The sequence below is a fragment of the Lycorma delicatula genome, chromosome 4 (assembly GCF_047948215.1).
Source record: "Lycorma delicatula isolate Av1 chromosome 4, ASM4794821v1, whole genome shotgun sequence".
NCBI lineage: Eukaryota > Metazoa > Arthropoda > Insecta > Hemiptera > Fulgoridae > Lycorma > Lycorma delicatula.
The window spans coordinates 176,664,544-176,682,033 of record NC_134458.1 but is presented as its reverse complement, the minus strand read 5'-3'; the positions used below and the strand labels follow the sequence as shown (position 1 = coordinate 176,682,033).

The 17,490-nt window shown below is 33.5% G+C and overlaps 1 protein-coding gene across 6 annotated transcripts in view; it reads right to left on the bottom strand.

The window, feature by feature from the left end:
* The window catches only part of LOC142324094 (transcription factor E2F4-like), a 51,687-nt gene that overhangs the window by 15,093 nt on the left and 19,104 nt on the right, over positions 1–17,490 (bottom strand). For 5 of the 6 annotated variants that reach the window (XR_012756217.1, XR_012756216.1, XR_012756215.1 and 2 more), the window contains one exon: positions 556–667. Coding sequence is in view for 3 of the 6 variants with exons in the window: in XM_075364732.1 (XP_075220847.1) it covers positions 556–667 (112 nt within the window). In the remaining 3 variants the exon portion in view is untranslated. Of the gene's footprint in view, positions 1–555; positions 668–10,477; positions 10,594–17,490 lie in introns of those variants that run through there. The other variant, XM_075364733.1, reaches the window with a different exon arrangement.

Genomic DNA, 17,490 nt, shown 5'->3' with positions numbered 1-17,490 from the left:
AAATCACAAAACTATTTATCAAACACAAACAAGAAGTAATATAACACTAACTATACTACATGAACTAATTTATATCACTGTTTATTTATATGAAGCGCTGGTTTAATTTCACTACTTAGATTATAAACCGACTGACTGAATCGAGCCGGCAACGCTTGCTTACATGCTTTCTGCAAGATCTTCCAGAACAGTCCAAATATGATGTGAAGGGTCTACACACCTCGACATGTCTAGCGCAATCGAGAAGATGAAGTGTTGCCAGCTCACATTTGCTAAAATATTCTGCGCTGGTGAATTTACTTTTACACAGGGTCAAGTAAAAACAAACCATACAAAAAATCTAGATATTTTTAGCTTCTCACTTTATTTTTTGTTTAGTTAGGCCAAATGCAAATGTCTTGATTCAATTAATTATGAAGCTTTTAAATATTTCGCAGCGCCCCTGTGAAGAGGCTGCGGTGCACAGTTTGGGAATCACTGGCTTAGCTAATAATTATAGCTATAGTTATAATGACAGTTATTAATTCAGAAAAACCAGAATAAAATAAATGTTACCATCACTCATGTCTCCTAAAAGAATATCAGCGACATCAATAAGATCCTTTTCCTTAGTTTCTTCTTCTTTAACATTAATACTACTGCTATCACTGCTTGTTTTCCCTTTTTCCTATAATAAAATTAATGAAATCTTAAAAAAAGAAACAAATAGAACTAGACATTCATATGTAAATCGCTTACCAGAAAAAAAAGAACTTTTGAAGGAAAGTAGTTTTAATGATATAAAATACGAAAATTATGTAATCTACACACAGAATGGTTCAGCAATTAATGGGGCCTCCCTTAGCTTTCTATCAATTCTGCACAAACATAAATTTCAGCTTGGTTTTATTCTTAGGTTTTTGTTTGACTAGATGTAGAGTCATCATGTTCCTTATATTTTCGATGGGGTTTAGGTCAGGACTCCTTGCAGGCCATCAAAGAATATCTTGCTTAGAAAACCAGTCCTAGGTGTAGTGAGAGGTGTGATATGGGGCACTGTATTGCTGGTAGATAAAATTTTCACCAAGCAATCTTGCCATGCCATCATGGCCTCACCACTGGCCTGAACTGCTGGAGTAACACAAGCACGCAAAAGGTTTTCAATATTTGTATGTTAGACCCTGATTCTGTGCCTAGAAAACAGTTCAAATCTACTTTCATCTGAGAAGACAACAAGCTTCCAAGCCTCCTTTAACCAGCCAAGTTCATGCCTTACACCAAATTTTGCATCACATTTTAGTAAGATCATTTAGCAAGGGTTTGTGGAGTGCAAAGAAAGAGTTCATACCTACTTCCTGAAGCCTTGAAGACACAGTACACATACAAATATTACGGTTTGTCATCTTCCATCAAAATAGATAATAAATCACTACAACTTGCATTTTGGTTTTTACGACTCAAGATTAAAAGCTTTCGATCCTCACGAAGAGAGGTTTTGTGCGGTCTACCAATTTGCAGAGGTTTAGTAATGGTGCTAGCTTCCTTAAAACATCTCACTGTGATCTCAACACATGTTTTAGACACATTAAATTTAGATGCTATTGATCGATATGAGTTAACGCACTTGAGTGGCAACTTATCGCATACTGATAATTTGCCATTTGGTATCTTCAAACACAGATGATCGCTCCATTTCCACAGAATTTACTTCCACTACAGAGTATAAGGTGTAGCAAGTTTAACAACGGTCTGACACAACAACAAGGTCATGAGAGAATGTGCACACAGCTGATCCATCACAAACAAGACACGGAGAAAACAGTTATGCAGTCAGAACAGGTCTAAATGTTGCCAATTGGGAGTTATTGCAGACCAAAAATGCCAAATTTTGCCACTGAATATCCTTTTTTTATTTTTTTTTTGTCTTCAGTCATTTGACTGGTTTGATGCAGCTCTCCAAGATTCCCTATCTAGTGCTAGTCGTTTCATTTCAGTATACTCTCTACATCCTACATCCCCAACAATTTGTTTTACATACTCCAAACGTGGCCTGCCTACACAATTTTTCCCTTCTACCTGTCCTTCCAATATTAAAGCGACTATTCCAGGATGCCTTAGTATGTGGCCTATAAGTCTGTCTCTTCTTTTAACTATATTTTTCCAAATGCTTCTTTCTTCATCTATTTGCCGCAATACCTCTTCATTTGTCACTTTATCCACCCATCTGATTTTTAACATTCTCCTATAGCACCACATTTCAAAAGCTTCTAATCTTTTCTTCTCAGATACTCCGATTCCGATTGTCCAAGTTTCACTTCCATATAAAGCGACACTCCAAACATACACTTTCAAAAATCTTTTCCTGACATTTAAATTCATTTTTGATGTAAACAAATTATATTTCTTACTGAAGGCTCGTTTAGCTTGTGCTATTCGGCATTTTATATCGCTCCTGCTTCGTCCATCTTTAGTAATTTTACTTCCCAAATAACAAAATTCTTCTACCTCCATAATCTTTTCTCCTCCTATTTTCACATTCAGTGGTCCATCTTTGTTATTTCTACTACATTTCATTACTTTTGTTTTGTTCTTGTTTATTTTCATGCGATAGTTCTTGCGTAGGACTTCATCTATGCCGTTCATTGTTTCTTCTAAATCCTTTTTACTCTCGGCTAGAATTACTATATCATCAGCAAATCGTAGCATCTTTATTTTTTCACCTTGTACTGTTACTCCGAATCTAAATTGTTCTTTAACATCATTAACTGCTAGTTCCATGTAAAGATTAAAAAGTAACGGAGATAGGGAACATCCTTGTCGGACTCCCTTTCTTATTAGGGCTTCTTTCTTATGTTCTTCAATTGTTATTGTTGCTGTTTGGTTCCTGTACATGTTAGCAATTGTTCTTCTATCTCTGTATTTGAACCCTATTTTTTTTAAAATGCTGAACATTTTATTCCAATCTACGTTATCGAAAGCCTTTTCTAGGTCTATAAACGCCAAGTATGTTGGTTTGTTTTTCTTTAATCTTCCTTCTACTATTAATCTAAGGCCTAAAATTGCTTCCTTTGTCCCTATACTTTTCCTGAAACCAAATTGGTCTTCTCCTAACACTTCTTCCACTCTCCTCTCAATTCTTCTGTATAAAATTCTAGTTAAGATTTTTGATGCATGACTAGTTAAACTAATTGTTCTATATTCTTCACATTTATCTGCCCCTGATTTCTTTGGTATCATAACTATAACACTTTTTTTGAAGTCTGACGGAAATTCCCCTTTTTCATAAATATTACACACCAGTTTGTATAATCTATCAATCGCTTCCTCACCTGCACTGCGCAGTAATTCTACAGGTATTCCGTCTATTCCAGGAGCCTTTCTGCCATTTAAATATTTTAATGCTCTCTTAAATTCAGATCTCAGTATTGTTTCTCCCATTTCATTCTCCTCAACTTCCTCTTCTTCCTCTATAACACCATTTTCTAATTCATTTCCTCCGTATAACTCTTCAATATATTCCACCCATCTATCGACTTTACCTTTCGTATTATATATTGGTGTACCATCTTTGTTTAACACATTATTAGATTTTAATTTATGTACCCCAAAATTTTCCTTAACTTTCCTGTATGCTCCGTCTATTTTACCAATGTTCATTTCTCTTTCCACTTCTGAACACTATTCTTTAATCCACTCTTCTTTCACCAGTTTGCACTTCCTGTTTATAGCATTTCTTAATTGCCGATAGTTCCTTTTACTTTCTTCATCACTAGCATTCTTATATTTTCTACGTTCATCCATCAGCTGCAATATATCGTCTGAAACCCAAGGTTTTCTACCAGTTCTCTTTATTCCGCCTAAGTTTGCTTCTGCTGATTTAAGAATTTCCTTTTTAACATTCTCCCATTCTTCTTCCACATTTTCTACCTTATCTTTTTTACTCAGACCTCTTGCGATGTCCTCCTCGAAAATCTTCTTTACCTCCTCTTCCTCAAGCTTCTCTAAATTCCACCGATTCATCTGACAACTTTTCTTCAGGTTTTTAAACCCCAATCTACATTTCATTATCACCAAATTATGGTCGCTATCAATGTCTGCTCCAGGGTAAGTTTTGCAGTCAACGAGTTGATTTCTAAATCTTTGCTTAACCATGATATAATCTATCTGATACCTTGCAGTATCGCCTGGGTTTTTCCAAGTGTATATTCTTCTATTATGATTTTTAAATTGGGTGTTGGCAATTACTAAATTATACTTCGTGCAAAACTCTAAGTCGGTCCCCTCTTTCATTCCTTTTGCCCAGCCCGTATTCACCCACTATATTTCCTTCCTTGCCTTTTCCAATGCTTGCATTCCAATCTCCAACTATTATTAAATTTTTATCTCCTTTTACGTGTTTAATTGCTTCATCAATCTCTTCGTATACACACTCTACCTCATCATCATCATGGGCGCTTGTAGGCATATAAACGTTAACAATCGTTGTCGGTTTAGGTTTTGATTTTATCCTTATTACAATGATTCTATCGCTATGCGTTTTGAAATACTCCACTCTCCTCCCTATCTTCTTGTTCATCACGAAACCTACTCCTGCCTGCCCATTATTTGACGCTGAGTTAATTACTCTAAAATCACCTGACCAAAAGTCGCCTTCCTCTTCCCACCGAACCTCACTAATTCCTACTATATCCACATTCACCCTATCCATTTCTCTTTTTAAATTTTCTAGCCTACCAACCTTTTTTAAGCTTCTAACATTCCACGCTCCAACTCGTAGAATGTTATTTTTTAATTTTCTGGTGACCCCAGAAATATCCTAATAAATATCCTAAAAAAAAAAATTTGTTTGAGAGGCAACCAAATGAGTAGGAATTTTTTGTCCCCAGGTTGTATTATTATTTTACGATTGCTATGCAATAACAAAGTTGCAGAAAAAATTCCATAGTTGTAGGTTTAGCTGTTTTCTAGAAAAAAAATTTTTGTCAGAAAAACAGGGTTTTCTCTATCTAAATCTATCTATCTCATCTATCTCTATCAAAAAAGAGAAAACATTCTATCTCCATAAGTATTAGAGCTAGAGTAGAGAAAGTTTTAATGAAAACCTGTAATTAGATGCCTAATAACATCACGTAAAACATTGACTGAAATGCAGTTAATTTAGGGACAAAAGCGAATTCAACAAAATGTAGGCCTGACCCTAAACTTTCTGGCAACACTGTATAGTCACAGCAACATCAGTAGCTAGGCACTGAGGGTTCCAGTACATAATCAAGAGGTCTCATATTTCAGTCTTTTTTTTTTAATTTTCACTTTCTTCTTACATATACACTAACGCAAATCATTTTTTATTATATAGTATTTATAAGAATCTAGACAAAAAAAAAAATATATATATATATTTATATATATGCATTTAACATAAAAAAAGCTTTATGAATGTGTGGGAATAGGGGTCAAATGGGGAATAACCAATAAATAAACAGCAATCAACAGATTTTCATTTGTAAAACTTAAATAAATTAGTCATTAATTATTTATAAATAAATAATTTATGACAAAAATAAATTTATTTTAATTTTCAATAGCCCTGAAAATTAAATTGTTTAAAAACCATTATCAGAAAAACATGTGCACTCTGGGAAAATGAGGAAACATGGAAAAGAAGAAAACAGGCAAAAAAGGAATGATATTAGTGTGGTCCCTAATAGGCTGCTTAAAATAAAAAATCATCTGAGAAGGTATAAGTAGTTGAGAAAAAAATAAAAGTTAAAAAAACCACAGACTCGAACTTGAGACCTCTTGAGTGTGAGACTGGAATGTTTGCTACTCAGCTGCTGCTGTCACTGAAGATATATAAAATAAGCTAACTAAACCAAATGGTAAACTTAAACTTCATCTTTAAATGCAGTTTACTCCACAATAGAGCAAAGTTGTCATGTTGATGGGATAGGAAGAAGGAACCCTCATCTACCACCCTGCAAAGGATATTTTAATAAACTCCATTGTAAGCTGACCCCCTGACCACAAGTAATACAAATCATTGAATATACAAATACAGCATAATATTAAATATGAAGTACAAACTTATCAATATATAATAATATAAAATTAAATCAGCCACATTTTTTCATTTTACAACTAGTCTTTATAATACAATTACATTTTTAGTGGTCCAATGTTAGGGAATCTCACGTATGTCTAATTGCACAGTTTCATACATAGATATTGAAAAGGTTTCTTTATTAATAAGGTTAAAGATATTAGCTTTCAAAAGAAATCTAATATAAAAATGAAGTCTGGACCAGTATTCTTATCACTTAGGAACTTCCTTATCAATTTTTGGCTTTAAAAAAGAAACTGAAATTATTCATCTAATGTGAATATCTTAATGATTGTCATATTGTATTAAAGCCAAAAATGTATGAACAAGCAAAAACTTAAGAAAAACCTTCTGTAAGAAATAATTGTGATGAATCTATATTCCATTTTTTTATATTATTTCTTTGTTACAGTGATTGATTATTTCAGATAACTGTGTTACCAGGATTCGTTTATTTCCATTTTTTTAACTTCATTGCAGGTCATTGTAGCATGAAGACATTATAAGTAAGTCCTCTTTAATGCCTTTTTTTTGTGTTCATCTTCATGTACAGATTGACGATATTCCTTTAAAACTATTTACATCCACACTTAATTATTTGTAGAACCTATTGATGCATGGGCTATAAATGAATCCATAAAAATGTAACATTGGACTTTCAATCCTGCAAGATTTGATGACTTTGATAAATTTAAGGCAATTTATGACAAATTAAAAATCAATGATTAGTTTATAAAAAATAAAAATAAACCTGAGCAATACCATACAATTTTTTTTTAATCTTATATATATATATATATATATATATATAGGTTCATAAATGTAATGGTTTTACTCTCTTGGCGTCATAGATCTAGAGCTTTGCTGCAAGAAAGAAACTTTGCTAACACAAGCCTGCAAAATATGGGTTGTGGAATGATTTTTAATTTTTGATAATTGATTCCTATGTATATTTTAGTGCTAAATCTGAAAATAACCTTCATTTTTTCCATCAAGTCAGGATTGATGTGATGAAAAAAATTTGCAGTTGCAAATTTAAAAATTTGTAAAAAGTTGAAAAACTGTGAAAATGTGATACTATAAAACAAGACATAAAATATTTTTTTAATAATAAATTAATATAACTAACTTTAATATAAATTAATAACTTTATCTTTAATATAAATAATATAATAAATTAATATATTATTATTAATTATAATTAATATTCACTTTTTGGCTTATACTATGCATTTTTATAGCTAAACAGTTAAGTAAACTGAAGATGACGAGACGGTAGGAAAGTTTGAAAAGATTTAACACGTTTATTGGCAGCTATCCATGCCACTCATGTACCATGCAACTACTATCAGTGCTGTTTCAACCATCAATGTGCATAAATGGAGTTTTTTCTGTCCTTCATAATCAAACACGTTTTTGTTGGTGGAAAATATACAGGATCATTCACAGGAACCGGATGTTTTTAAAATAATCATAAAAAAATTGAATATTTACTTTAAAAAAGTTTTATTGGTACTGAAACACTTGTTAAATCAAAGCATTTGTTACTTACTCATGAAAGAAAAATTATGTCCGGCAAGTAATGTCCATTTTGGGCAATACATTGTAGCCTTTCACGGTAACTGGCCTCAATTCTTTGCAGCATGTCTACATCAATCTGGGTGATGTGATGACGAATTGCCATCTTTAGGTCCTCCAATGTATGCGGTTTATTGCCGTACACATGCGATTTTAGAAACCCCCACAGAGAAAAATCACAACTACTCAAGTCGGGGGACCGAGGGGGCCAAGGAATGTCACCGAATCTGGAAATGATCCGTCCCGGAAACAAGTTACGGAGAACAGCCATCATTGCCCTCGCTGTAGCTCCATCCTGCTGGAATAACACATTTTGAAAATCGATTCCCCGGTTTCGTAACTCAGGGATGAAAAACGTATTCAACACCGCAATGTAACGATCAGCTGTTACAGTTACGGCGCCATTTTCTTCAAAAAAATATGGTCCAGTAACACCGACCTTTCCTATTGCACACCAGACAGACAGACACCTTTGGGCTATGAAGTGGTCTCTCGTGAAGCTGATGTGGGTTTCTTTCTGCCCAATACCGGCAATTCTGTTTGTTGACGAAGCCATTCAGATGAAAATGGGCTTCGTCACTCATTAACAATAACAAATTTTCATTTTCTTCAAAAATGGTAAGCATTTGTAGACAAAATTGTAATCGCTGCGTGAAATCTTGCTCATTTAACTGTTGCACGATGGCTATCTTGTAAAGATGGAAATGCAGGTCTGTATGCAGAACTCGTCTTACCGTACTTGTGCTCATTTAAGGCGCTGCTGAATGCCTCTGAATAGAGCGGCATGGGCTTCTGACAATGGCTTCCCTTACTCGTTTGATGTTCTCCGGAGTGCTAGCAGTTCGTCGGGGACCCGGTGGTTTTTTCTTCAATACTGAACCACTTGTTCGAAGGTTGTTTACACATCGTAATGTGTTATGAGAAAGGACACTTGCATTACAATGGATATTAAACTGACGGCGGAAATCTCGCTGAATAACAGTTACAGATTCGTCATTTCGCACAAAACTGTCATACGCGTACAGGCGTTGGTCTAGCGTCCACAGCTCCATCTCAACGACTAAAATGTAAATGCTATGAACAAAGGAAACGTCAGACACCAGCCACGTGCCCCTCCCACCACGAACGCCCAAGTACAACCCACTTCAAAAACATCCAGTTCTAGTGAATGACCCTGTATTTTCACGCCATAAGCAAATTTTTTGTTTTCAATTTGAACCAGTGCCAATTTCACCAGAAAATTTACCTGGTATAGACGGTTTCACAAGTGATTTAAATGAAGATAACATCGCAGAATATGAACCCGAAGATAAACCAGCTAGCACCTCATTTTCCTGGTTCAGGTATAGAGAAAAGGAATTTCTTCCATATTTTTCAGAATGAGAATTAGTCTTCTGCACTGATGTACATGGACTTTTGTCTCAATTAAATATTCTGTACAAAAGCACCAACTGGAGACTGTTCATAGATTCTTCCAAAAGAACCCTCAAAGTTGTTCTTCCTCACAATGGGAATACATATTCATCAATACCCGCTGGACATTCTGTCCACTTAAGGTTACGATAATTTGGAATTTGTTCTCGATAAAATTAAATATGACTATTATAAGTGGATTACATGCAGCGATCACAAAATAATATCGATGCTCCTAGGACAGCAAGGAGGATACATAAAGTTTTCTCGTTTTTTTGTGTGAATGAGATAGCAGAGACAGAGAAAATCATTGGATAAGAAAAGATTGGCCAATCATTAGAACCTGGAACCAAAAATGTGCTCTGAAAAGCTCTCATAGATCCAAATAAAGTTCTCCTTTCACCTCTGCATATCAACTTAGGCTTGATGAAGTTTGAAGTCAAGGCACGACATACCTCATAAAAATTAAATAAACAAAAATAAATTAAATTTAAAATGCACTATAATAGAAATTAGGCTTATTTTGTGGCAATTTTCATTAGAAATTAGAATGACCACCCCCAACCATCCTCTTCAGATTAAACTGTTTAGCTATAAGAATGCTTAGTATAACCCAAGAAAGTGAATATATTATATCAATTTATTATAAAAAAATCTTTTATATCTATTTTATTGTATCACATTTTCACAATTTTTCAAATTTGCAAAAAATCCTGACTTGATGGAAAAAATGAAGGTTATTTTCTGATTCAGCGTTAAAAATTATATAAGAATCAATTTTCAAAAACTAAAAATAAAAAACCATTGCAGGCTTGTGTAATCAGTAAAAAATGGGAAATGGGTATTTTTATTCCTTGAAGTTTCATGACCCAGGAACCCCAAAAAACAAAAAAAAAGTGGGGGTAATGTTCATTTGTACATACATTTGTATGTGCGTTGGCATGCTTGAAGGTTAATAACGTTTTAGAAATTTTTTAAAAATATACTGACATTTTTATATTGGTCGCTAAACATAAAAATAGTAGTAACAACAGCAATCTTATTCATTTGAAGCTTGTAAAAATGAATGATGAACTGAAAAGTTTGTCTGGATAATTTGGAAATCCAGATGAACACAATGTGGATAAATTGGGTTTATTATAATGAAAATGATAAAAGAAATTGATATTTTGAAAAAAATGTTACATTACACTTATAAATTTCAAATTAAGAAGGTAACAATCATCTGAATAGTACGACTAACATACACAGATACACATCATAATAAAGCAATAAAATCATCATAAACCAAGATAAGATTTAATCTATGTTCTGCAATGGTTAAAGATGGATTTAATTATATTCAAAATGTCACTTTTATAAAATATTTGTAAGTAATTTAATATTTCATGCTTTGCTCTTGAATAAAAATCCAATGAGGAACAGGGAAAGCACTTGCCTGCTGCTCAAAGATGAGAATGGGTGTCATCTTCAATATTGTCTTGATTGTAACAAAACATCACTGGTACATATGAAACAATACACTGAAAATATCCAGCATTAATTTTTTTTAGCATGAAAATAGATAATGCAAAATATTGGTTAACAAAAAATATTGTTTGGACCTGACTAATACTGGTACTTTAAAGTTGTAATTCATACCGACATATAATTTTACCAAAAAACAGTTGATTAACAAGAAAAATATATGCTTAAGAATAATTTTATTTTAATACTTTTTACAAAATTTTGTTAATAAACCAATGCACATATCCTTACAACCACTTTCAGATGTGAAGAATTCATTCTTCCTTTAAGAAAGAAAGAGCTAAGAAAATGATATACTGGGCAATTCAAAAAGGACTTCACAACTTTAAAAGCATATAAAAATTTAATGATATATAACTAACAGATTCAGCTGTGATCTCATTTCAGAGAAAACCCCATCAAGTTTGTCACAAAATATTCACTTTGGTTCGAAAAGGTTCCATTTGTAACGCGACATACAAGGTCTGTATGGAAAGTAATGTCACTAAGTCTACAATATGAAAAAAAATCACTTCTACATAAAATTTAGAGTTAACAGTTGTCCTGGGAGATACAAACTCACGGTGGACAATCCCCTGATATCAAAAAACACAATGAGCATGGTCTTGATCTTTGATTTTCTCATTCGAGCCTTCTTGTGGCGAGGGGACGCCGAGGTGTATCACTTGGCATTTTGTCTCTTCATTTTGGGGTTGTACTGGAATATCCACGTTTCATCACCAGTGAAAACATTGTCCAAAAATTGAGGATCAATTTCACATATTTCCAAAACATCTTGACAAACTTCCACTCGGCGAGATTTTTGGTTGTCGATAAAAATTCTTAGGAAAATCTTCACGCTCACTTTTCTCATGTGGAAATCCTTAGTCACAATCTCATGGAAGATAGTTTTTTGAATATTTAACATGTTGTCCATTAAACAAACACTCATTCGACAGTCTGTTTGCAAACGTTCTTTCACATGAGTCACATTTTTGTCGCTTGAGGAGGTTGACAGACAGTTCAGCACAGGCTTCATCGTCGACCTTTTCGCAGCCTTCCAAAAAGCCTTCTGCCATCTGTAGACTTGCCTTTACAATAAAATCATCTCTGAAGGCCTGTTGAACCATTGGAAAAGCTTCTGCTGCAGACTTGCCAAGTTTCACACAAGACATTATCATGTATCTTTGTTCCAGTGAGCATTGCATTGCAATTTGTACAAGAGACAAAACAGAGGTTTACAAAATCACCCGTCCTTCACCTCCAAGAGCTCAGATACAACTGAGCAAGCACTCTCTCAGTAGTTGACATACCACCGAGCCCAGTGGATGATAGAGTGCGCTGCAACGTACAGTTGCTTCACAGTAAAATGTATAACATTACTTTCTGGAGAGACCTTGTACATCCCACCTGACATCGATTTCATTCAATACTGTAGTCAGCAATTCGGTTGTTACCTCTGCAGTTGTGGTGTTAATTCAGTAGTTTTAGCTCAACAAGATCAACAGGTAAAGTTGGTACATAGACCTGGTGTTTAATGAAACCCCAAAAGAAAAAATCTAGTTGGGTTAAATCTGGGGAGCAAGGTGACCATGCAACTGGACTTTCATGACCAATCCACTGACCTGAGAATTGAGAATATCAAGAAAATATCTTCTAGGAGGTAGTGAGGTGGTGCCCTATCTTGCTGAGAGTAATGGCATCCAATCTTTGTCACAATCATCTTAACTGAGGGAATTAGAAAATTTTGAAGCATGTCAAGATAAACAATACCATTTATGGTTGAATCCTGGAAGAATGGGCCATAGTCTTTGCCTGCTTAAGGTACAAAAAAAATTGACCTTACGGTTACCATGAATGTGCTGCAAAGTTTCATGAGAGTTTTCACTACCCCATATTCGACAGTTATTGGTGTTCACCTTGCCAGTGATGTGAAATGTTGACTCATCACTAAAAATTATGTTGTCTAAAAATGTATCATCTACAATTCTAATAATCATTTCCAGATAAAAATGCAGCCGAGCAACTTTGTCATCATCTGTAATGTGTTGGAACATGGTTAGTTTGTATGGCTAAGTGCAACTGCTTATGTAATATGCACCAAACAGTCATTTGTGGAATGCCAGTCTCACATGAAGCACGTAAAGTTGATTTCTTCAGACTAAGCTTTATTCGAGTAGTTCCACAGTAGTTACATAAGACACGTGGGCATCCTGGTGATTTTATATGTTTAACAGAACAACCTGTCTCAATGAGGTTTAGTGTCAAGGGTAAATTGCATGCTTACTAGGAGGCTCCCTACCATACTCTCTATGAAAATGACGTAGAACTGCAGTTGCTGACTGCAAATTATGAAACCAAAACACACAGCTAGCACATTTCGCATCAGTAAAAGTATCAATTTTAACAGCGCTGGTGGCCAAATTTGGTACTAATGAATTACGTGAGTCAAAACTTCATGTGTTTTGCTATGGAATGAGAACTCAACAGAATCTGTAAGTTACCTGAATAGATTTGTATGTGCTTTTGAAGTTGTGAAGTCCTTTTTGAATCAGCCAGTATTGTTTTTAACTGCTTGGTTGTTCCAAGATACCATGCTTTTGTTGTTTCTACTGTTTACAAGAATAGCTATTATAAAACAACACACACTTCTTGAGTATAGCTAACCACTTAAAGGCAAAAAACATTTTGAATACTGAAGTTATATTTTCTAGTTACATTCTCTATTCGAAGCTTGTTACCAGCAGCACAGTCACTTAATATTTTTACATTCCAATCCTGTAGGGGAAGACATCCGCCATGTGATGCTTCTGGTCACCCCCCCCTTCATAGCCCTGATGGGTTTCTTTAATGGGAGTAATATTTTTACAGTGTAAATTATTTCAATCATGGCAGATTATCATTTCAATTATTTTTTAAATTTTTAAATGGAACATCCTGAAGAAAATGAACCAATCCGTTATATTTAAATTTTTCATCATCTGTTGATTGTAATAAACAGTTTAACTACACAAAATGAATACGTAACTGTCAATGAGAATTTAATGTTGAGTCTGATGTATACAGATAGTAATGTAGTACAGACTTAAAAATAAAAAGGTACTGAAGAATTCAAAATATGATATCCAGTGTCAAGATCTGCATAATAAATAATGCACTGATTTAAATAAAATATTGGTATGTTCCTTAATCCATGATGTGAGGTTAAGGGCTACTAATATTGTAACAGTGTTAAAGCATGACATTACTGTGGTACTGGTCAGTGGCATCTGCATTTTTCATTCTGCAAGTGCAAGGAAGTTGGAAGTTGGTGTTTATTTATTAATGCTGAAAATAAAAACATAATATTTATTTATGATAGTAAAAATTTACTAGCCATATCGCACACATCAAACTTCTTTAGCATTATGGTATATATACTGCATCTATTTATTTAAGTTTAATAAGAAGTATTCCATCTTAATTCAACAAATTTTCAAAAATTTTATTGCATCACTATTTTTGATTTTGAAGATATTTTGTACATGATAACTACCCACCTTGTAGTGACCAAAAAATATATATTTTTTTTTATTTAAAAAAATGTAACTGCAGTAATGCAGGCAAATTAACTTGCCTGCACGTAAAAACAGCCATTTTAATCAGTTTTCCATGAGCTGTAGCATTCTTATTTTACATCATACAGAGGTCAAAAAGACTTTTTGGAAAGAGTAAAGATGGAACTTCATCTTAGTGTACTCCAAATTAATTTTGTTACATAACCAAATCTTGTAATGTTTACGGAAGTTTGTTTACAAATTGTTATTTTTTCAAATTTTGGATCCAAAATAAATAACGAATGGGCTTAAGAGTAACAGAGCTGTTTTTTACCTTTTAACTATTAGATACTCGCAGTACCAAATTGTTATTTTTTTCAAATTTTGGACCCAAAATAAATAACGAATGGGTTTAAGAGTAACAGAGCTGTTTTTTACCTTTTAACTATTAGATACTAGCAGTACTTATAAAAAAAATTGGACTGTTATCGAATGCCCATCATTAAAAAAAACTGCCACCAAATCATAAGATTTTGAAAATGTCTCATTTTTTGTGCCCATAAACTGAATAGACGTGCATGGACATGAATGTCTGTGTAATCCTGAATGTAAACATCATAGAAGCCTCAGTTACTGTTTTGATTTCAATGTGATATGTTGTATTGTTTCAAGTGTTAATACTATAGTTAGGTAATGTACACTTGTTTATAAAGTAATTTTATTAGCAATGATCTTCTCTTTTCTGCGATTTTTAATTTTACTACTTAGAGAAAGTTTTATTTTAGCCGTAAACTGGGATAAGAGAAAGTGAGGTGCAATTGGTAGTTTTAAAATTTATACTAATTGTATTGTTATTATAAGAACCCTTGCGTTTTATAAAAACGGATTATGTAATGTTCAATTGGCATTCACACTCAAACAGTGTCACAAATTGACTTACAATAGATCTTCAGTATTGCATGATATTTTAGAGTTTACTGAACAGCAAATAACAGTGATATCCTGAAGAAGTGGATATACTGAAACAAAAAATATCTGTACTTTTCATAAAACTGAATATTTAGATAAATATTTTCATATTAATGGGAAAAGTTCCTCTGACCCATTTAGCTGTCACACTAAACTGATTAAGAAATCTCTTCGAGAAATATCTGACATTTTCAACAAGAAATCCAAATTTAAAATTAATTCCAGGCGGAGCACTGTGTATAAAATGCTTCAACAAAATACAAAAACCACAAGATGATACAGAAAGCGAACCAGAATGTCCAGATATACTTGAGCTTCAATGTATTATATTCGAGTCGGTGAATAAAGCTTGTTCAGCACTTGGCAATTTCCCCATTAAGGTTAAAAAATTATCAAGCAGTGCAAAGGAACCAATTTTAAAAAATAAAGTTACAAAAATAGCAGTCAGTTACCAGTAAATTAAAGGATTCCTTTGATTTAAATATTTCTACAGAAGACACCAGTTTAGCACCACAAAATTATGCTGTTTAAGTAGAGAATAAGAAGAATTAATCATTAAAATAAAGGATAAAAAAAAGATACATCAGCCCAAGGAAAAATTAATATTTTAAGTTTATTACCAAGCAACTGGAGCATTCAAAAAATTCAAAATGAGTTTAGTGTTAGTCAATATTTAGCCTGTCAATCCAAACAATTAAAACAAGTGGAATTTTGCCACATAGTGGCAAAAAAAAAAAACCGTCACGTAATTGATGAAAATATTATTAAATGTGTTCAAGATTCTTACCAGAATGATAAGCACAGCTGAATAATGCCAGGGCAAGAAGGTTTGTGTCTAAGACAAGCTGATGGGTAATTAATATTCAAAAATGGTTTATTTTATGTAACTTAAAAGAATTGTACACAGCCTTCAAAGAAAAACATAATTTAAAAATTGGTTCTTCAAAATTTGCCGATTTAAGACCTAAATATTGTGTTCTGGTTGGCAGGTCAGGTACTCACTCTCTCTCTGTGCGTCTGTCTGTGTGTGTCACCCACCAAAATGAAAAACTCATGTTATCTGCTCTAAAAATGAAATTTGATATAATTCTCCTTTCAACTATGGTATGTGATATAGAAAATGAAACGTCCATGCTGTCACATTGTGAAAAGCTGGGATGAGCTGGGATGATTTTGATTCTGAAATTATCTTCACACAGTGGGTTTCTGTTGACCGTTGTGAACTAACTACTCAAATTCTTCCATTTCAAGAGTAATTGGATAAACTTACTGAAAATTTAAACAATCTAAAAAAGCACCATTTTGTTGCAAGAAACAAGCTAATTTCCTCAACATTAAAAAGGAAAACTTGTTGGTGGGTGAATGTATTGTAATGGGAGACTTCTCTCAAGATGTTCCTTTTGTGATACAGAATTAAGTTCAGTCATAACACTGGTCAAAAACGTATGGCACAGTACATCCATTTCTCAAATATTTGAAAAAAGAAGTAAAATTGCAAAGCTACTGTGTGATTTGTGAGTACTTGAAACACAATACTATATCATTCTTCTGCTTCCAAAAGTAAGTTATAAATAAAGTAAATACTGTTACCATAAGTTAAACAATTTTTTTATTTTTCTGATGGCTCAGCCCAGTATAAAAACAAAAAGAATTTCATAAATTTGTGCTGCCACAAGAAGATTTTGGAATCACAGCTGAATGGGATTTTTTGCCTCATACCACGGAAAAGGACCATACAATAGTATTGGTGAAACTGTAAAAAGGACTGTGACTAAAGCAAGCCTACAAAGAACAGTCAACAATCAAACTGTTACACCTTCTGAAATGTACAATTATTGCAAAGACAATATTAAAAATATAACATTTATTTTCTGCTCTAATAAAGATGTTCAAGAGACTGAAGAATACTTCAGTTCTCGTTATTAGGTAATCACAACAGTCCCAGAAACAAGAACCTTCACAGTTGTTCCAACAAGTCAGAAATGTATTCTGAAAGTTCAGACGACCTCCGAATCAGAAACATTTACGTTAGTATCGGTATACAAAGACATTAGTGTTTCTGATTTTCCTTCGTATGTTTACCAAAGTCAAAAAATAAAAATTATGTCTGCTGCATATACAATGGCAAGTGGTGGTTAGGCATTAAAGTCAAAATACATGAAAATGAAGAGGAATATCGAATACACTTTTTCCATCCACAGGGTCCTAATACTTCATTCAAGAAATCATTGAGAGATAATCTAACATGGGTTCAACTGGAAAATATTTTAAAGATTTTCACATCCTTCAGAGCTTTTTCTATCAACCACTGGAAGAGAACACAACATTACACCAAAGATGAATGAGGACTTGTCAGTTCTACTAAATAAAAAAATGGCAGGAGCAATAAGTTATGCTTAGATTGTTATC